We start from the raw sequence: 21,598 nt of genomic DNA, 5'->3' as shown, positions 1-21,598 counted from the left end.
CAATCCATTTCGTTTTGCCTATTCCACTTAAAATGCTAAAATGAGTGATAAGATTGTCATTCCCTTCATTGCTTCCATTCTGAATTTCCAGAAAGCATTCCCATGAAAGCCATGGGCTTGGTCCTCAGGAGCACCACAAGTGTAAGCTGTGAGGGTCTGACACCAGGGTAAAAAAGACTTCCTTACCCACACAGTGACTGCAGCATTCCCTTGTACGTGACACAACACTGGCTCAAGATTCTCAAGAAATGTTTGGGGCTGACATCAGGAAAATTTCTCATTCGATCAGCCAGCACCCAGACAACATCATCATTTACAACAACACAGCCATCTTGAGGCACCAGATGTCTCTGGTGTCATGTTGGAAGAGCTTCACAAATTACCCTCTCTGTGGCTGGTGGCATCAAGGAGACCCCTCCAGCACACGCAGTGTCAGCCACCTCTAAACCAGGACCCAGCTCCTGGCTCAGCCCCAAAAGCACTGTGAGATTCTGCCAAGTTGTCTTTTGATCTTTCCATGGAACAAGTGCATTCCTGCCCTGTTAAGTCACACACCCAGACTCTCTCAGCCTATCAGGACTCATCAATGTGTCTCTGGCAGCTTCAAATGAAGCCCCCAAAATGCTTCTTGCTGTGCTGCTAAAGTAGGTGGATATTGCCTCCAGTCACCACCCATGGGATTAGGCAACATAGCCAGGATAAGATGCTTTCCACCTGGTTCATCCTACCCTCAGATTTAGGGAGAGAAAACAATTTTCTAAAGTTAGGTTCATGCTTTGGGGCATCTTGATGCCAAGGAGAGGACGAAGTCAGTCTCACTACATCGCTTCAGGCAGCGCAAAATGATTCAGAAACCATAAATTACCTCTGTACTTCCAACTCCAACGTCTTTGCTTCCAGAAGGGAAATGCTTGCATCAGGGTGGAAGACAAGCTCCATGCAGCACATTCAGCTGCAACAAGCAGAGCTACAGCATGCAACAAAGTACCTGAATACTGCACTCAGTTAGAAATATAAGAGCCTGTCCATCCTGGGAAGACTGGGGCCAGAACTTGATGTCTGCCCTTTGTAAAGGTGCCCTTCTACACTCATCTGCCTACTCTTTTGCAGAAATGAAATAGATTTTTTATACTCCACAGAAATAGTGAACTGCTCACCCCAGGTATCTAAAACAGGGGTTAGGAGCTCACTGAAATAGCAGATTTCTAGCAGAACCTGAAATATTTATTAGACAAGGTACTAGTGGATTATACAAGAGGGGGGGGCAATGGCAGTGATCCCACCACATTCAGCAGAGTCTCTTCTCCCATCTTCATTCCCAGCCCCCTAATCACCACTGCCGAACGCCCAGACCACTCACACGCTGATTCTGGAAAATAGGGAGCTGCATTTAGATTTTTTTTTTTTTTTTTAAAAACAGAACAGCTGTAAAGGCTCCACAGTATCTGAGGTGCCATAAGAACAGCCCCCGTGACTGCCAATCTTCCAGGTGGAGAAGGAGAAGGCAGCCTGTGCCTTCTCCAGTGGTCACAGGGAGAAATTCTTTACAGAGAAGCAAAGATATATTCCACAAATCAAAGCAATTAAGTTTGCATGCAACGGTCTGGATTTGTAAAACCACTTTGAAAGTAGCACATGAAACTATCAATGATATTCAAGATGCTTAAAGAAAATCAAATTAAACAAAAGTAAACTACTGGACAAGGGCAAAAAAAAATTACAGACAAGGTTCACTCACCAAAGTCTGACTGCAAATCCTTTTTCAGTCCACAAAGCATGTCTGCTGTTATCTATCAAATCATTCAACAAATTGCAAGAGCCGCTCCGTTCTCTGTCCCTGCCTGCGCTGGAATCCCTTCCCCGGCAGCCCGGGCTGCCTCCCACCGCCGAGCGCGGCTGCAGCGCACACGCGGCTCCCGCACTTCCCGGCAGCGAGATCGAACACAAATCGTCCGGGGCTCTCCAGTTTGCGAGGACTCAGAAATGTGGCAATCCTTTAGGAAGAAATATCTTTACACGGTTGTTTAACGTGCGGCTCGCCAGTCCTGTGTAGAAATAGGAAAATGAGGGGTATGGGGGTTTTTCTATGAGGTCCTAAAATTCCCGTGCTAGTTCTCTCGGCTCCACTGGCCATCAGGCATTGCCAAGCAAAAGTTGGAAGCGCAGTGATTAACCGGAACAGCTGCTTGAAGGGGAGGCAGCCACTGAACCCTGACGCTCCGGCAGATGCAGCAAATGTCGAGCGAGCACTTCATTCCCGGCGGAATTCCACCCCGCGTCCCGCCGGCGGAGAGCGGGCATCATCCCATGGAGATGTGCTGGCCCCTTCCCGCCCGAGCCCCTCGGTGGCTTTCACGGGCATTTCAGGCGGGGGGTGGGGGAATGACAGAAGCCATAGACGGGAGGAGGGCGGGCAGGCGGTGCTGCGGCGGAGGCAGCGCTGCCCCCGCGCCGCACTCAGCGCCAGAACTTGGCCGGCAGCGGAGCCGCGCAGCAGCCCCCGAGCCGCAGCAGCCCCCGAGCCGCAGCTGCAGCAGCAGCGGGGCTGAGCACGAGAGGAGGCTGCGACTGCAGTGTTGCCTGACACACTTTCCTCTCCCCCACCCCCTCTTGGCAAGTGCTTGCAGAGCCTCCAGCACCTTTCAAGGCAATGTCAAGCTGCTGTCAAAGCATTGCACTGCCTCCCAAACACACACACACGGTGCTCGTAAGGGAATATGAGGCTGCAGTCTTGTGTCCTCCCTACAGCGTTTGCTGAAAACTCGGTTGAACCCTGTCTTAGGAAGAGCGGAGGAATCAGGAGGGGCTAAAGGCATGCCAGTCCTGTGTTGAGATTTTGGCGAGAGGAGTCTTTGGGAGCGGTGCTGGCCCCCAGCTGGTCACGGGGAGTTTGGCCCTCCAGGACAAGGTGCTGCCTGGCTTCCCTCGAAACTGCTGGCCCTGCACTGTGGGTGGGGAAAGGGCACTGGCCTAGGAAGAAATGCAGTACACCAGTGTCTCCTTCCTTTACTATTAAAATGGAAAAGTTGGCTGATTTGTGCTGAAGATCCAGAGCATGCAGGGTATGCCAATGCCTTGGCCATGGGGCTGTAAGGGTGTGCACAGGGTCAGACCCTGCCCCCAACACTGTGCAGGTCCCCTTCTCAGCCAAGCTGTGAAATGCAAACTGTGCCAACCAGCTCATAGCAGCATTCTCCATGGTCACCCTATTCCCTTGAGAACTACTGTCATCTATAACAGCAAGATTATACCCACAAACAGTGACAAGAGATCCAGACGAGCATGGACTAAGGCACAAAAGGCATCTACATTTTTGTATGAGGGTCTAGTCATGGTTGAAACTGCTACTAGATTTGTCTGAAAGTAGCCAAGAGCTCGTAGATTTAGAAGGAAGCTCATGGAGAGGCAGCATTAACCTTGCTTGTTTCCTTAGGAGAGAAATCAGGATAAATCAAGAGGAACTAAACACATCTGAATGTGCCAGCAGGAAATTTTTACAGACCTGGGGGCCCTAACTCTGTGTGGAGGAGGATAACTGGGTTTCAGCCTAATGCCACAGATCTTGTTCAGATTGAAATGCAGCAGCATCTCTATTGTGGTTCAAACTCGGCTGTTTCATGAGAAGATAACCTATACAAAAGCAATAAAATCACTAAGTAATAAAAAACTACTTACAAAAGAGATATTTTGGTCCATAATTTGTTTAAAAGAAGTTGTTCAGTCTGACAATAGACTTAATTAGTAATTGAGGCAAAATTTATAATTAGAAATCTTTTCACATAGCTATTAATGCTTTTGCTGCAGAGAAATTTCATCTTAAAGGAATAAAACATTACCAGTTGCACCACAAATACGAGAAGCTGCTAATTTGAGAATAGCCCATTGCTTTGGATGCCATGAAATGGATGTGTTTTAAAGAAAAATTTAAAATCATTATTTGTGTTTACAGAACCATAAAATTCTTCCCAGGTTATCTGCTGCATGAAGAAAGTGTGTGAGAGGACAGGTCTAGTACACAGTTGAAGCTGCCTGTTTTTGTGGATGAGAACTGGCTGGAGCTGCCCCATTCCTCTGATGATGGAGAAGGAAGAGGCATTTGAGCATTTCAAGCCCAGAATTGCTGGTGGCATTCGTTGAGCTGCTTGGCAAGACACCAGTGCACCAGCAGCCTGGAGAGGATAAAGATGTTTACTCTATGGTTTCTGGCCAAAATCCACAAACACAACACTTTCTTCATGTTTCAGGTGGCACTATATCAAAACCAGTTGGAGTTAACAGCTTGAGTTTCTAATGGGGAAGGGAAAGGATACACCACACACCCCAACAAACAAGACAGACCAAAAACATACGGTATGACATCAAAATGTGTAGGTGTCATAAAAGAGCATAAGCTCTCAACCTAAGCTATGGTGACAAACTCAAGGAATTGTATGTGGAGCTTTGATGTTTCAGGAACAGTCTGTGCATTGTCCTGTACCTTCTTGACATAAACTTTAAGCTTGTGTGCTCAGAATTAGCAACTTTCCAAAAATACTCTGGCAGTATCAACTACACACAAGCCTCAGCTACAAATGTATGGTTTTTTAAATAAGTTAATTTTGTGGAGGTGGGATGTTAAAAAAGTCTTTACACAGGAAAAAAAAATCTCAGTTCTGTTTTTTTTATATATTCTGATCTCCTATTACCATTCCAGGAGAAAAGAGGGTTTAGGAAATGCTTTCTTGCACCCTCACTTCAGTATAGCATACTTAAGGAGAAAGACAGCACAGGCTGAGGACAGTCCATGGCTAGAGAGCTTCTGGGTGGTCCCTACTGGAAACATCCATTTGTGCAGGCTTATGGCTCTCATCCATACAACTCAAGTGGAGATGCCAGTGAAAAAGCACCCACTCTAGAAAAACGGGCATTTACTTTTCTCAGGAACAGGCTGCTCTTTGAGTAAAGTTCATTTGTTGTAAGTAAGGAGTAGCTACCCTTACATGCACAGACATGTACTAGCACTTGGTTTAGCATTTCTTGTACCCAGCACATCCTGTCCTGCTCGTGAACCTCATACATATTTCCCCAGAGCTGACCTACAAATCCTCCCAGAACCCCAGTGAGAGTGATGCTGCAAACGTTACATGGCCTAAATTGGTTGGGATCACATTTATACAGAATACACTTCTATGCAAACAAAACAGGGAGGACAGAAGAGGGAAGATCACAGGCTATTCAGAATATCCATTATTTAGTCCAATGTTTGATTAGTATTTGTAACCATTACTTATTTAACCACATCCAAAAGGATCCTTGTTGGAAGTCACAGTTCTGTGGAACGCTCACACAAGATCCTGATCTGAGCCATTTAGCACTGAACATGCTCTGAGCTGTGGAGAACATGGAGAGAATGTTACATCACTCCACATTAGAAAGTCTCAGGAGACTCTCTGAAGACAGCTGAATGAACATAATGAACAGTGAGCCACAAGAAGACGATGAGGAAAAACCCCCAACCACATGCACTTAGTGCAGAGAAACAGCGAAGTTCCAACCGCATATAAAATGATATTAATAGCAACAGAAATTGCTTTGGGTTAGGGAAGGTTCAGAAGAGACTGACACAGATGCTTTCTACTTTTTTTAGTTCAGATGTTAAATTAAGATTTTCCATTGCCATCTCCTTCTTCTCATCCTACTTCTTCCATTTAATAATACACGCCTGCACATCAGGGTCCCCCTGGGGCTGGGGACTCATCTTCCTGTTCATCCACCATCTCAAGGCTGGCTTCTGACACAGTCAACCCAGTGCTTCCAGTTGTCTTACCGGGAAAGACAATTTTTACTGAGAATTCTAAGCATCTCTGCACAAAATCAAGAAGTTTGGAGAGCCTACACCCTTCTTTAATTGATTTTTGGTTGCAACAGACAGGGAGGAGGAGCAGAGACAAAAGGAAGACCCATCACTCTCTTGGTGGAAGAGACTTTACAGCTGATTACCCAGCTACCCACTGGCTGCACATTTGCTCCATTTCATCTGCTCCAATTTTACATAGTTGTGCTTATTTAGAAACCCCAGACAACTGCATATCAGCCTCAGGCCTCATCTCTGGTATAAGCAGATGCCCTGATTTTTACATACAACCCCAAAATGCAATGCACTGTTTTATCAATATATTTTTATGGCAAATGGAGAAGGGACTTGAAAGAAAAAAATCTTTAAGGGTATATAAACAGCTTAATAATGGACACAGAGGAAGAAGTCCTTGATTGTTCTTTTCTTTAAGTGCAAATTCCACCAGCCAGTCCTAAGCATTAATTTATTACGGGTAATGAACACTGAAAGATAAATTGACCCATCCAGTAAGCAATTAGAACCCATGCTGCACGCACACATGCAGAGCACTGAGACAGAGTACTTCCTTTACAGAGCAAAGGTACTTTCAAGACCCCCATCCATTTCCTCCACCACCAGAGCACAATAAAGTGGTTCCTGCACATTTTTCTGGGTAATGAGAGTAGGACACACCAGGGTTGGGGACCCTAGTGCTGATAAAAGAAACAGTGGAAAACAAATAGGCTGCAGTGAAGTACAAGGTCCTTTATTCCCCAGCCAGCTCTAATGATACAAAAGAGCTCATTCAGGGACCTCGTTAGCAAAGGTCATCCCAACAAAAGAGAATCTTGGCTTCACAATGATTTTTTAAGCCAAATGGAGATGAGCTTGACAAGACACAGCAATAAGCAATACAGCAGGAGATTAGTGATACAACAACAATCATCAGCCATGCCAGGGCAAGGTGAGAGTTTGTAACATGGTCCAAAAGGAGCAGAGTCTGGAAGTTGCATGCACACCATCTGAAAGCAGGTTCAACACTTTCAGGTAGAGAGAGTGTATTTCTCCCATTTATCCCTACTTCTGTGGCTTTACATACAGAACAAGTGCTTTTTCTAGGCAAAATACACCCCCTCCTTTTGGACATTCTCCTAACTGGTTTTACTTTTCACCTCCCTCAAATCTTTCATAGCAATGTAGCTGGCTGGTCCCACAGTCTTGTGACACTGGTAAAATCCTCAAGCATGTTTGTGATTGGAGGGACCATGCAGACATGGAAAGCAAGAGCAGAGCCATACCACTGGAGAAAACAAAATGCCTAATAGCTCCCATCTTCCCAGCTTTTAGTGATCCATGCACTGGAATGACAGCAATTTGTTGACAGTAAAACGAAAAAAAAATGGAGGGCAAGTAAGCATCTAAGCTTTTCAGTCATGGGACTGATTTCCAGTTTTAAGGTCATTAAGCCACTCCAATCCACATCAAGTGCATGGCAGCTGCACTTGGCACTTCAATATCTGCATCAGTGGCTGCCCTGAAAGGGCCTGTTCGTGATGTCTCCTCTTCAGCAAAAATGCTGTTTCTTCTTTATATTTTATTCATGTCACCAAAATGAAAATAGTGATGGGTGTGTTAGTAGCTGGCCAGCATCCACCTTCCTTGCACACTATGAGTGGGCAATTTAGGTGAAGCAAGGTCCAACACAATCAAAATACAGATGAGAGAAAACATATTCTGCTATAGACCTTTGGATATAGAGATAAAATGGGAAGCAGCCCTACAAGAATAGGACACAACCTTAGAGCTCAAAGGACAGAAGGGATCAGAGGTGTGAGTGTGTGGATGGGGCTGCAAAGCATATCAGCATCCCTCAATCCCTATTATGTTATGTGCCACAAGAGCTCAGATATTTGCAGTAGTAGGGACTGAAGACTTCCTCCTCTTGATCCAAAAGGACACAGTACTTGAGCCCAAACGAGGACCCTTCTAGTAGCAGGGATGTGGCCCTGCCACATTTCACCCCAAAAGACAGAGAGGCAAGTATACAACCTGTAGGACAGGTCTTAGTCAGCATCCAACTCCACTCCTGCCTGTGGGAAGAAAAACCTCTGCATCTTCCCCTTAAAGGATTTATCTTGGCACCGGTCTCTGCAGAGGCAATGCTGCCAATGCAGATGGAAAAATAAGCAAGTGGGTCATCAGTCTTACCTGTTGTCACACAGTTTCTTTTCAATGAGTAGGAGTGTAACAATGCATTAACAATAAATGAAATGCCATGTTAACACTAATTTGCATAGTACAGAGCCACATTGCTCTGCTGCTTCTATTCTCTTTCTAAACTCTCCTCACCCGCATATGAAACGAGATGAAATTTAATTGCTGGGGCATTCAGTAGAATCACTGAATTCCTGCTTAATGAGGCTTCATTTGTACTCCGTTGCATCAGACACCTTCTCTCCAAGGTGCTGTATTAACTAGCTCAGATATAAAATATTTTCCAAGGCACATTTTCATATGTGTTTCAACAAAGAAATAGCAGGAAAAGCGCTGACTGCAAAAGACGATATTAGTATCAGCAGCATGATAAGGCCAGTGAAATCCCAAGAGCACCAAGCCCTATTCCTCCACAAAAAAAAAAAAGCTTTAATGGCTTTTATATATGCTCTAGCATGCTACTATGCAGCATCTATGCTGTGCAACTCTTCTAGAAGGGACAAGGCAAAGCTAGGTGAGACCTGGCCAAGGTCTGTATGGGAGACAGCCAAGAACCAGAAGCAATACCGATAATTTTGGTGACTCAGAAAAAGCACAGCTCACGTTGCACCCAGGAGTCAGAGCTCTGGATGGTTTTGCATTCAGATACCTCAGTGAGCTCACCTCATTCAGAAGTCCTTGGCTGAGGAGGTGCCTCATGTGAGGCTGCATGGCCAAGCAGCTCCCTGGAAGGTCAAGCCTTCCTGCTCGGTGTTAGCTCAGACAGAGCACAGCCACTGCCAGCAGCACATGTCGGGACCAAAGCCACCAAACAGGCGACATTAACTCGTGGTAGCAGGGCACACAAGGCAGTGCAGACACGGCTGGACGAGGCCACGGGCTGGTGTCAGCTCCAGCCCCCGGCACCAGCGCCACGCTCAGCGGTGGCAGAGGAGCACGGGGGAAGCCGATCGCAGAAAGCAGACAGACAGACAAGACAGACATGACCCAAAAGGCAGTGCCACGCCACAGGCAGCAGCGTTCGAGCGCGGGGTGACAGCAGGTCAGGCTCCCCCGCTGCCTCGGGAAGTTCGGGAGTGCAGTGCTGGCACACGCAGCGCTCGGACAGGGGCGATGCAGCCGCCAGGGGCTTCCCACTGCCGGCTCGGCTCCCGCTCCAGCTTGTCAAGTTTTACCTGCCAAGCTGGGGCCAGGCAGAGCCACACACAGCTCCGGGTAACCCCCGAGTGCTGAGAGCGGTGATTTATGAAGTATTTTGGCTTCAGAACATGCGGAGCTCCCTGAGGGACTGCAGATTGCTTGTTGGTGCAGGTTTGCAGGGTGGGATCAGCCTCCCTGCTCCCACCCGGGCGCAGTCCCAGCACGCTCCCAGCAGCCTGTAAAGGATTTTCCTTTCACTCGTGCCGTACACTAACCTATCAAATGCTGCTTGGGCTCATCCCCAGCGTGGCTCCACACAACACCAGTGGCTCCGTGATAGCTGCAACAAGCCAAGAGACCAGCCACAAAGTCACTTTCCCGTTTGTATTGTAAGGGGAGAGATTGGGGATCAGGGAATGGCATGAGGCACTCCTAATTATCCCAGGGTAGCTAATTATAAAGGACAGAAATTGACAGAAATAAAGCCACATGGTCAATAATAGTATTTTTTTTTTTTTAAGCTGGAAATTTTAGCCCATTATCTTTCCAGCTGAAAAGCTTTAATTGAAAATGGCTAATCTTCCAGTGGGTTCAGGAAGGGTTTACAAGCTAATTGCTCTCTTTTCTTTAGGATTAACACTTTGTTCTGTGAATAGAGGTGGAGGGCAGCAGATGTGCAGCCTTTACTCGCTTTAATCCAAATACCCCACTGGAACAGATGCTCCCAATGCTGTGTGGTGGCATAATGGAATCTCTTTCTTGCACGTAAAGTGCTTGTTCTGAAATGAAATTACAGCTATCTATTAGGAAGGGAACAATAAATTTCCTCCACCACACATCCCTATCATGAAAGACACAGCATTGAGCTGTAAAAATCCCTGACAGAAGTAAATCTTGCAGGAGAGAGAGTAGCTAACAGATGAATTTACTACTTTCCTTTTTAACGGGTAGTCAGTGTCATTTGGACACGGGCAGAAAAGTCATTATCTCACAGAAGTCAGAACATGATCTCACAAACCTCAGGGTGGCAGGGACCTGGCTGCTAAGCTCTAGGCTGGGAGAAGATTTAAAGGAGCCAGTTGGGAGAACAACTGCCTTCCATTTAACCAGAGAGAAATTAATTCTGCTAACCACAGTGACAGCTATGACCTATTGCTCTCACAGACTGCCCATAAAGCTAGTTGGGAATCTTGGGTAGATGGGATTTGTATTACATGAGAAAAAGGGGTAGGCTTGATCCTGTGATCTCTTTGGGAGAGATGTACTTAAAGAAGGAGAGCAGGATCCCTAATAGCAAAGGCAGAGTGAAGCTGATTTTTCAGAAAGAGGGGAAGGGGAGAAAAAGTACATTCAAAGACATCTTAAATTAACAAAATGAGGTCGTGGCTGTTTAGCTCTTGCTACTGCAGGGCAAGGAAGACCAAGCCCTTCTTCTCATGACATCTGCACTCCTGCTGCTCAGAAAACCATTTCCTTACGAGATCCTGATTATCAGTCCCAAGGGGGTAACAAACCCGTTAGCAAAGCAACTTTTCCTATTCCTGTGATCAGATCAGGGAAGGCCACACCATTAGGAGTAACAGTGTGCCAGCCCACCCTGCCCAGACTGGAGATCAGAAAAGCAACAGAGCACTTGGGCCCAAAAGGTGTGGGGGAAAGGAGGAAGCATTTAGTGTTTGAATCAACAAGTCAACGTAATGTTTTGTATCATAACGTCTCAGCAGTGCTGTTCAGGAAGGCACTAGGGAAGAGATCCAGCTCCACCTGTATGAACTGTCTAACAGCATCACCAGGGCTTCCCCTAGAACAGCCAGGGAGAAGGAAATGTTTGCCTAGAGAACACGTCATCTCAAGGCACTAGAATTAAGTTCCTAACTTCAGCAATCTGTAAACTAGAGAGAAGATTCATCTCTTTTGACAGAACAGCAGATACAGATCAGCAACTTCTTGCCCTATTCCACCTCCCCCTAAAACCTAGAATTTTCTGCTGAATCACTATCAGAAAGGACATACTCAAAGCCAGGAAGGAACCACTACCCATACAAGAGTGTCTCAGTCAAACCCATGGAAGCAGAAGACACAAGAGTCCAGAGAATGGGTACCAGACTCAGAAATTTCAAAAGCTCAGCTAGTTTTTAAAAACTGAATTTGTGTGAAGTACAGCTCAATATTGCCTTTTCAAACCCTTCCTGGAACAGTCACGAAGTTGCTATCCTAATTCAAGCCTTTCATTAGCTGTTGAATTGGAATATTTAGTGTTCAAATGAAGATGAATTGTTGCCAGTCACAGCATCATCTTGCATTCAGCAGTGATCTCGATCTTGCAAAGTATTTCCTCAACTAAGGGAGAAAATCCTCAGAGCAAGCAGATGACAGACATGCAAATCATGAGCAAATGACAGTATTAAAATCTAGATAGATGCTGAGATACTTAAGGCATGGGTTAGGAGGGGATATTTTCAAAACTCTCTTAACCCAGTGACCCAGTTTATGGGAAAGATGCCTTATCATTTGTACCTTTTGATTACACATGAGAAGAGGCAGCAAGTGCACAGTCTCTGCTACCTCAGCAGCTGTTCACATGCTGAAATGCAGTAATTACTTGTGCAAGAAGGCATTAAAAGTTAGAGATTTGCTCATTATTGCTTTCCTGGGTGTTGTTTCTGGTGCTCAAAGGCACAAAATCCTGCAGAAGTTGACTCTCTAGAGCTACACCTCCTACTCCAAGAGTGTATTTCTGTGCAAGAGCCACTGGGAACAATACTGAGAACCTTATTACTCCACAAAGATGAGCATACATAATTCAAGCCAGAATCAACACTGGATAAATTACAGCCATGAAAACCAAGTTTTAAAAAGCTGTATATTTGGCAAAAAGATGTTTTGACTGTCTTACTCTTTTCAAAGAAAAACAAAAAAAAAGAAACCACAGAGAAAATTATTTTCTGAAAGCTGTAAGAAGTATTGTGTGAACCTAGTTTTGTAGTTTTGTGATGACTTACCTTCATATTAACTGACATCCCTGACATGCAGTTACAGACTTACTGCAGAACAGAAGTAGCATTACAGAAGAGCTTCCTAGAAAAAGCTTTCTGTAATAGAAATATTCTGTCCAATTACTTACAGAGCGATCACTTAATATTTATTCTCCAAAATATACTGTACTATGAAGCCCTTTTACTCAACTATTAATTCATTTCTAAGAAGCAGCAGAAGGCTTAGTAGGATGTGGAGATTTGAGTGAAAATGATGAGACTGCTTTCTTTATAGCTGAGAATTGATGCACATATGTCAGGGGACAGACAAGAGGAAAACAGGTCTCAATCAAAACAATCAGAGCACTGAAGCCTACAGAGGCTCTGAACCAACAAGCAACACTTGAGGGGGAGGTCATAGTGGGGACTTTAAAGCTTCTTTGCAAGATTTCAGGTACACTCTTGCAGTAACCACACGCTCCTGGAGACCACTGCATGTAGATGGTACCCAGGTATGGCTGACTAACAATTACTTACACTTTATGTGGTGTTCCAAAGTAATTAAAGCTGGATTCCTTTAGAAATAGCATTGCCTCAAGCCCATCAGGATGTTTTTTAGGCAGTAGTCGCACCATTACAAAGGGTATTTGTGATCTGAATTGCAGCTACATTAAATACATTATTAAATATACAAAGCATCATGCAGCTGTAGTTATCCCCAGCATGACTCACTCCTGGTGTGCAGTGATTTAGCCAGAGAAGGGTGTTGGAGGAGGAAGGTGCAAATGTTCTTCACAGGTCATTACTGTAATTGCCACATCAGTCCTCTCTCCAAGCCACTCTCTCCTTTCCCCTCTTTATGGAATTACTTGGGTTGGAAGGAATCTTTCTGGAAGCACTGCCATGAAGGAACTCCATGGACAAATAAAAATACTCCCCTTACTTGGGAAGCTTCCAACAACATAAATGTTTACATTTAGGACCACATGGGTGAGGGAAGGTGGGTGCCTGTGGCTGTACCTGCTGTCCACTGTGAAGAGGGACGTGGGCACAGCCACTCCAGCAGCATCCACATCTGCTCATCCTGCCCAGGGCTGGCAGCCATGGCCTCGTGGCCGGGATTCTCCTCTCTGCAGAGGGCAACCCAAGTGCACCAGCCTCCTTCGCTCTAAGAAGGTATTTGGCAGGATTTGACAGTCGAGCATAATTCCAGATGAAACACGCCAGATTGAAGGATTTCTGCATAATTAGGGATATAATACTGTATTTAAGAATCTCCTAAATATCCACAGTTAACAGAGGGCAGCGTGCTCAGTGGAAACCCATCTCCCATCACCAGGGACTAAAGCTGGCACTAAGTGGATGCAGATCTTCATTTTCTTTAATACCTCAGCAGTGCAAATGCAGCAGCCAAAAAAAGTCCTTTCCAGAATGGGCCTAAGCTCACAGTAGATCTCCTGGATTGGATGCCCCAGCTTAGACAGTGTTCCCAAAACAGCACAGTGGCTGTGCTGGTACCCAGGCTTTGGGAGAGTTTCTATAGCAACAGGACACAAAGAAAATTTAGGTGTTTACATGGTGCAGCTGATTTACGCCACCACAGCTGTATTTAAGTCATTGAGGTGAAGGGAAAAGCCTGAAAAAATAAGATGCAATTCCCCATCAGAGGAGGTTTTCCCTTTGTTTCATCCCCCCAACAGTTTCTAAGTCTCAAATTTTGTGTTGATGGGTCACTTTTCTGTTACCTCTTCCAAGGCCCATCCCTGAGTAAATGCTTTCTTTATACTCCAGCTGTTGAAAGGCCATAGAATCCCAAATTTTCCAGCTTTTAGAAAGACCTAGTCCAGACAGTACTGCAAGGTACACTCTTCTCAAAGCAGCAGGTGCAAATATATTGGTTGGTTACTGGGTAGTGTCATTTCATTTGGAGAACAGGACAGATATACATGCACATTTTCTAAATACATCCAGATTTTCTGCAAAGCTGCTAGGCAGCAGTGGACAGCACCATCATCAGCTCTTCCTCCACGGGCCACCCTGGTACATGGGGAGCTGCAGGGTGGGCAAATCTCTTCACTGAGACCACGAACACACTGAACAGCAGCTCCATGCCATGAGATCACAGATTTAAGGTTGGTGGGGACCTTCCCATGTGCTTTCTCGCCAGCCCACAGACACGTCCCTGCCATTAGCTCATCCTCACACCACTGCCGAGGACACAGCTTCCTGCCTCGCTGAAACTCAGGACAGAAGTGTCACCTCAACAGGCTGATCTCAATGCTCAGAATAAATGCAAAGCCTTCCTGCCATTCCAGTCCCACGCTGCAGCAGCCACTCTGCTGTTATTGATCCCTCTGTCCCTGGATTGCCAGCGTCTGCTTTTCCAGAGGGATGAGTGCATAAGAGTGTGCTGCCCTCACACAACATACCACCACTATGGAAACACTGTCTGGGGTGAAATTTGAGGCTGTGCTGTCACTGATGTTTGCAGCCCTGCAGGCTCCTGCCCCAGCACATTGCCTGTCCCCTGTCCCTGAGCTCTGGGGTGACAGAGCAGATTTATGGGCTCAGAAATGTGATGCTCGTCTGTGTCACAGGATGGAGAAAATGGCAGCTGCAAAGTTCAATGTTCCATTGGGTCAGCTATGGCTCTTCCCAAGATGATATTGGTGCCCAGCTGCTGTCACAGCTCCTCTCCCTATGCTTTCACCTTCCTTGGACTTCAGCAAATTAAGAGTTTCACTTCAGTTTTGAAATAGCAAAAGTTTAAAAGCAAATGAGAGGTGACCATTCAGTGTTTTCTCTCACCTTTCTTACAGGTGAAGAGTTCCTAAAGGACAGTGTCACAAAGCCTTCCTCCTGCTGCTACCTCACATTCCCTCCCTGAAAACACTTGCTGGAAGGCAGTTAAAACTTAAAAAAAAAAAAAAAATGGTGAAGAGGACAGGCAAGGAAGGGAAAGCATGGGGATTGAGCAGACAGCAGATTAATAGCCTGGCATTTATGGCAGTTTAATAATAGAGCTGTCACAATAGGAGAGATTTACTAATTGCAGAGTCATTTGCCATGGATTCCCATCAAGCTGCCATTTAAATAGCTGTGCAGTTTTTAAGATGGCTTTTGAAACTGGGGAAGGGGGGAGAAGAGACAAAGCCACAGTATTTATGAAGCTAAAATTAGGAAAGCATTGTGTTTTCATAGAGATGACGAAGTCAATAAGGAAGCAAGGAAGGAGCCAGCAGTGTTGTGAGTCCAAAGGAGGAAGGAGACAGGTATTGTGCCTGAGCCCCACCATGCAATAAGCAGGACTTAGATCTGGGGCCAAGGCTCTGACCTCAAACTAAGCCCAAAAAACTGGAGAGTTTTACATAGGTTTAACCAGTGACCTAATAATAACTCCAACATCTCCCCAGGCACTGAGCTATAGCTCCAACATGTCTTTTTGCAGAATTAGTCAGCACTGGATTTAGGGGCAAAACATCATCTTACACCACAGACAGAAGAGTTGTAATCCCTTGGGTCTGTCGGCTGGAAGGATCAAGCTAGTCCTTCTTCTAATGACATCAAAGTGAGCAGTAAGCTCCTAATTGATACATTCTCATCACACAGAGCCTCAACCTGAGGCATGCACAGCTATTTTTGTCGGGCTAACCTGGTGACAGCATGTTGCAATGCTCTGCATGCCACCTCCACAGCTTGGCTCTTCTCCATCAGGTCCCTGAGGCCACCAGTGCCAGGCCAGGGAGTGGTTCAGAGAGCTGTGAGTCCTGCTAGATTCACGACACCAGGGTTATAGGAAAATTAAACAAGGTTGAGAAGTTTTTCCAGCTAAATCCTCAAGTGACAATTGTTGCCTGATGAAAACACCTCATTCCAGTCAAACCTGATGTTCCTCAGCCTTGACCAGGAAGTTTCCAGTACAGCCTGGAGAGAATTAAAACCAACCCAAGTGCAAGCAAGAGACCTGGTGATTAAGGGAGCCACAGAATAGATGATGATTCTCAATCAGGAAATAGAGCCTGGAGCTTTATATACTAGAAGGGCACTCTTACCTTTTGGGAAAGAAAAAGGACTCTCAACACTATCAGGAGCAGTTCTGTATCCAGCATTCTTTTGCCCCACACTCCCACCCTCCCCAGCATCATTCTCTGGGCTCATTTCCCCCAGAATAAAAGTGGGCAACTGTCCTTTGCACCTTAGTCCTTTCACCTACAGAGGCACAATAAACCATCACCATGACCAGGATGCCAAGAGAACTTCAGGCCACTCAGGTGGGCTCCAGTTGGTGCCACAGGAGAGGTGGGGGAGAAGTTTTTTGGGGGCCCAGTGCAGTGATGCCATCCCATCTCAACAAGCAGTCCAAGGGAGACCATGCCTTCTCTGTCATACATGTTCTCATAGCTCAGCTGAGAGGCTGGAAAAAAGAGTGCTTTATTCCTCTTTTCCTTTAGGTAGATAGAGCACTCACAGAAATTCAGCCAGGACTTGCAGATCATCAACAATTAGTAGCCTATAAGGGTGCATGGTTGGGGCTTTTGTGGCGTTTCAATTCTGCTGTCATTTAATAACCACCCAGGTTTTCCTCCCACATGCTGTGGCCCAGCACTCTTGATCTTTTTTATCCATTTGGATCTACTGGTGCAGAAGATAAAAATGTGTTAAACAAGACTGCTTTGCCATTGCACCTGCAACTAATCTGACACACCAGGAGCATGATTTGATCAGGTATTACATTTTGTCCTGGTCTCCAGACTGTTGTTCAAATACATTTGCAAAAAGGATGCTGAATTAAGGCAACATAAAGCTCTTCCTGTACTTTCTCTGAGGACAGGACAAGGCAGCACCAGCCCCCATCCAGCCCCAGCATCCAACTCTTGCTGCAGCTGTTTCTAAATGGTTTTGGCCTACCAGGAACACATCTAGACACAGATGAGAAGTGTTACAAGGAGTTTTCTTCTCAGAGGCACAATCAATCCCCATTTCACATTTAGCAGAGATAAGATGGCTGAAGCATAATTGATTTTATTTTATGGGATGCTATACAATGAGCATCCTTAAACAGAATTCAGTTATAATGAACATACAGTACAAGATGAGTCTTCACTGAGGCAAATGCCATTGCCTAGGGACAAGTTCAGCTCTAACTAACATCAGATTCATTACTCTGCATCTTAGATGAGGCTTTTCAGTTACGTTAAGTCAAATGTACCAACATTTATGTTACCCATGCATTCCCATCAAGATGAGGACGATGCTTACCACCAGCTCCCTTGCTAACTGAATGTCTCCCACTGTGCCTGTTTCACTTTGGAAAGTCCTTTTCCTTCTGTGTCTTCCTGTCAACTCATCTGTGGTGCTTGGGAAATCTCTCCTCAGGCTTTGCAGTGAAATTTGGATCAACGGGAGAAGTTAGGGTCACTTCTCTTTGGTTCTAGACAGCATCCTGAAGAGCTACCCCAGTGCCCAGGTTTTGGGATCCTTCTCACACTGCTCCAGTTTGGAGGCCACAGCTGGCAGTCCTACCACCAGTCCTTCCTACATCACATACGTTGCATGGAGCAGGGGAATGAGGGAAGCAAAAAGAAGAGGCTACTCTGTAGTCTGTAGAGCCTAAGATGCTCCAGCAACACTCTACTGATTTCAGCCATCACATATTAATACAAGCTGTGTCTGATCAGAAACTGAGTAATTAGAAGAGCCTGGAAGGTTAATGGCATGCACCACCTACCATCACCTCATTAGAGGAGAATCCATAATCCAGACACCAGTATTGCACCTGATTAGTGCAGACTCACAGAGTGATAGATGGCAGAGCTAACTCTGAACCCTGACAAAGCTGCACATGGGAGCTGCTCCCCAGCCACAGAAGAGATTGCAGCACGACTTGGATGATGGCATGGCTCTGCCTTCAATTTTACAACTCCATTTCTTTCCAGGAAATGGTTGGAGGAGAGGGCCAAAAATGCCACACTGTTCCCATACCCCAGGAGAAATTCCACAGAATGTAGAGTTCATCATAACCTTACTGCTGGACTTCATGGCATCAATGAAACCCAGAAAACTTGAGTGAAGATTGTATGGAGTCTTATCTAAGAATCACACGGGTTGCACTTGTATTGATTGCCACTCATAAATCTGTTCTGTAGAGTTGTGCCACAGATTTCTATTTTGACACAAACTAGCCTAAATAACACGCATTAAAGATTTCCTCCTGATAACTCCGTATCCAGAACATCAAGCACAACACAAAGCAAAAACCCTCTCCAGTCCAGCAAGTAAGTGCAGTAAGTGCACTCCAGTTCAGCTACATTATGGAAGGTAACACTGCTTCCAAACAGTTCACCATGTTCAAAGATTGTCCAGTTAGGAAGAATTACAAAAAAAAAGTGAAAAAAGTGAAGGAAAACGTCCAACCCCACTAAGCCTTATAAGTGGGAAACAACCAGTGACAACCAAGTTAGTCCACTGCTGAAATGAGAAACTGAGAAACCTGCGTTTCCTTGGCATGGAGACTAAAACAGCCAAGAGGAAAAGCTGTTGACAAGGAAATGGTTTTGGATTGCACCTTGCAGCTGGGAGGAGAGCTGAAGTAAAGCAATCCAGCCCTGCCAGTTGTTTCTCTGCCACGCAGCTCCAAAAATCCTCCAAGTTTAAAGAAAAAAAGAAAAATCCCTTGAGGAAGAGAAGCTCCCAAGCTACAGAAGGGCAAAGGCAACGTGACTCAGCCACCAATCTCCCAAGGACAAGATGTTTCTGCTGTGCTTCAGCTGCCTTGTTTAGAACTTTGATCTAATTGGACTCTCAGTGTGGGAAGCAGGGACTATCTTCCACCACGGTGCTGCACAGCCCTGGGACCTCTGGCTGACCACACCTTTTCCTGAGGCAGGGTAAAAACCAATTGAAGTTGAGCAGCACTCTTTCCTTTGTCCTGGGGATGGTCTACAAATCTCCTCATCTTGATGTTGAGGGCAGCAGACAGCTTGTATGGTATGTCTTACCTCCACAGACCCTTCTGAAGAAGCACTTGGGAGCCTGGATGCCAATCCATGTGACAGATATCTGTACTCATGGACTGAGAGTGACAGCACTGCAGGCAGGGAAGGATGACCCGTGAGTTTTCTTCAGCCAGACAATATGCTGTGAGACATCACAGAGCCTTGGGATATTTCAAATTTCCAGTTTCAAACTACTTCATGTCTTTGATTAACTTCCTCCAGCATCCCGGCTTTGTTTGCAGTCAGCACAGGCTTTGTTTGCAGTCTAGGATCAGGGACTTCGATGTCTTCTGTGTGGGCACTCGTGTTTTAGATCTGCTCTTGATCAGATGAAGTTAGAACTAAAGTCTCTCCCATCCCAGGATACTCTACAGGAAGCCAGAGCACCTCAGAGGGAGACAAGAAACTCAATCTCAGAAGGATTCCAAAAAGTACCTGCACTGTGTTACACTTCAGTCTCTAAGCAGGATCCCAGAGGCTGAACTTATCCAAGTCATTGTTTTCCATTGGAACTGAAAGAGATGTTTACAAGAGTTTCTCCTCCCATCACTTTAAATCTAGAATTTCTTTAAAAGCCTTAAACTCTGCATTTCTGCATTACCTGAAAGTGCAAAGAGCAGCCACCAACAGGTGACCAGGAGGCAGTCTCCCACCATGTTCATTCCAGCTCCTTCCAGGCAATGTCACAAAAGATAGGCTCAAAATGTGCCTATATTATTAGCCTGCTAAGTATCTGCTCAGAAAACGTGTTCATTAGCAATGGCACCTCTACTATTTTAACTGCAAACAGCACCTGTGATCTGTATTTATGCTATTTGTAGAGTTCAGAGCAGGCAATGCTACTGAAGCTGCCTCCATGCATTATTACCAGCACTGCTCGAGCCACAGCACAGCTGCTAATTAGCAATCAATGTATGTTTCCAATTCTAAAATCAATATTAATATGAAGCTTTTATTAATGTCATAGAGACACCACCCACAAGTGTAGCAAAGGTACTGCTGACCTTTCAAAGCAACTCGAGAAGGGTCACAGGAGATATTCCTGTCTCGTTTATACATTCCCCCAGGTAACTCTGGTGCTGAAGGGCACAGTCAGAGGATGGAGTCACATTTGTGCCGACAGCCCAGCGATGTCGCTGCCCAGGGCAAGGCCAGCCCCGCTGTCCCGTGCTGGGGCCATGAGCTGGAGCAGCTCCGGAGCCATGAACCAACTCTGCCCTCTTGCGATTACAGCCAGGCTTCCAACCTCTCCCCCCTCCCCGTACATCAGCGGGGAAGAGCGCTCTTCTCCAGAAAATCACCCTATTCGGACACACTTGTTAAATTTATCGTTTATTCATTGGCTTTTCCAAGAGACACAAGCTGCTGATAGCGGTAGGATTCAGCAGATTCCTCAACAGAGCAGGAGGCACGCAGGGCAATTCCTCCTCCTCTGTGGGAGCAGCCCTAGCTCAGGTTTGCTCCACGCTTTGCAAGAGGGATTTAGCCCCGTGTTCGGTGTCTGCCTTTGCCTCAGGCTGCGGCACTGCAGACACAGACAGGGCTGCCTGTAGGAGCACGCTGGGCAGGCACGCAAGCCCCTGACATTCTGGGTATATATACAGGCTCTTCAGCTCCACTAATCTCTAAAAAAGGCTGGAGAAACCTGCCCCTTCCATCATGTCCTCATCCTTCCTTACCGCTTGCCAAAGCCAAACCAGCTCCACAATGAATTCCTGCATGTTTCATCCCAAGGTAGGGGCTGGCTAGAAAATAAAAACAGGAAAGCCATTCATCTCATCACCTGTAAAATCTCATTTTCCCCTCCAAAAAAGAAACATCAGTCGTTTCAGAGGCTGCTACACCAGGGCTGAGCCTAAGGCTGCAAAGTAAAGCAGCGCTGTGCTCCAGCCTCGCCTGCAATGCGTGGAGCTCCACGAGAGAGCAGCATGTTCCTGCAGCTGGACTCCACAAATCTTTTAAAATGGCTAACGGAGAGCTGCAGGAGGACAACGGGGACAGAAAGCTATGCAGGTTAATATTTTTATTCTTCCACACATGTATATAGAGGGTCACAACAAGACCCTTTTCTTTCTGCAAGAAAGGTGCTGCTGCGTTGCATGGTTGACTTTTTTTTCTTGCTTTGTTGCCTGTATAAGCCAACCTACCGTAGTAAATAACTGCTAGACAGTTTAAAAATAAATTATTTAAAAAGCCCAAACAACAAAAAAACAAACGTCACCCCAAAATCAAACGAAACTACCAGATGTCAGGGAGAATTAGGCTTCAGAACAGATTTAAACCCAGTTACACCAGGCTCGTCAGGATTCACAAGTCAGGTATTGCAACCAGGAGGACCTGACTTGGCCATCATAGTAACTTGTTGATAATACAATCAAGTCCAACAGAAGCACAGGATACCCTTTATCTTCTCCTTCCCCAACATTTTGACAGAAATGAGATTCTCATTTGACATTTGC

The 21,598-nt window shown here is 45.7% G+C and overlaps 1 protein-coding gene across 4 annotated transcripts in view; it reads right to left on the bottom strand.

Moving 5' to 3' along the window:
• The window catches only part of GRIP2 (glutamate receptor interacting protein 2), a 271,200-nt gene that overhangs the window by 85,625 nt on the left and 163,977 nt on the right, over positions 1-21,598 (bottom strand). Inside the window, exon 1 of one of the 4 annotated variants that reach the window (XM_014872268.2) lies at positions 1,739-1,896. The exons of the other annotated variants lie outside the window; for them this stretch is intronic. Coding sequence (XP_014727754.1) covers positions 1,739-1,778 — 40 coding nt within the window. The 5' untranslated portion in view covers positions 1,779-1,896. Of the gene's footprint in view, positions 1-1,738; positions 1,897-21,598 lie in introns of those variants that run through there. 4 annotated transcript variants of the gene reach the window in all.

Source organism: Sturnus vulgaris, chromosome 11, assembly GCF_052056855.1.
Source record: "Sturnus vulgaris isolate bStuVul1 chromosome 11, bStuVul1.hap1, whole genome shotgun sequence".
NCBI lineage: Eukaryota > Metazoa > Chordata > Aves > Passeriformes > Sturnidae > Sturnus > Sturnus vulgaris.
The sequence above is the reverse complement of the archived record's forward strand: the minus strand, read 5'-3'. Positions and strand labels throughout refer to the sequence as shown.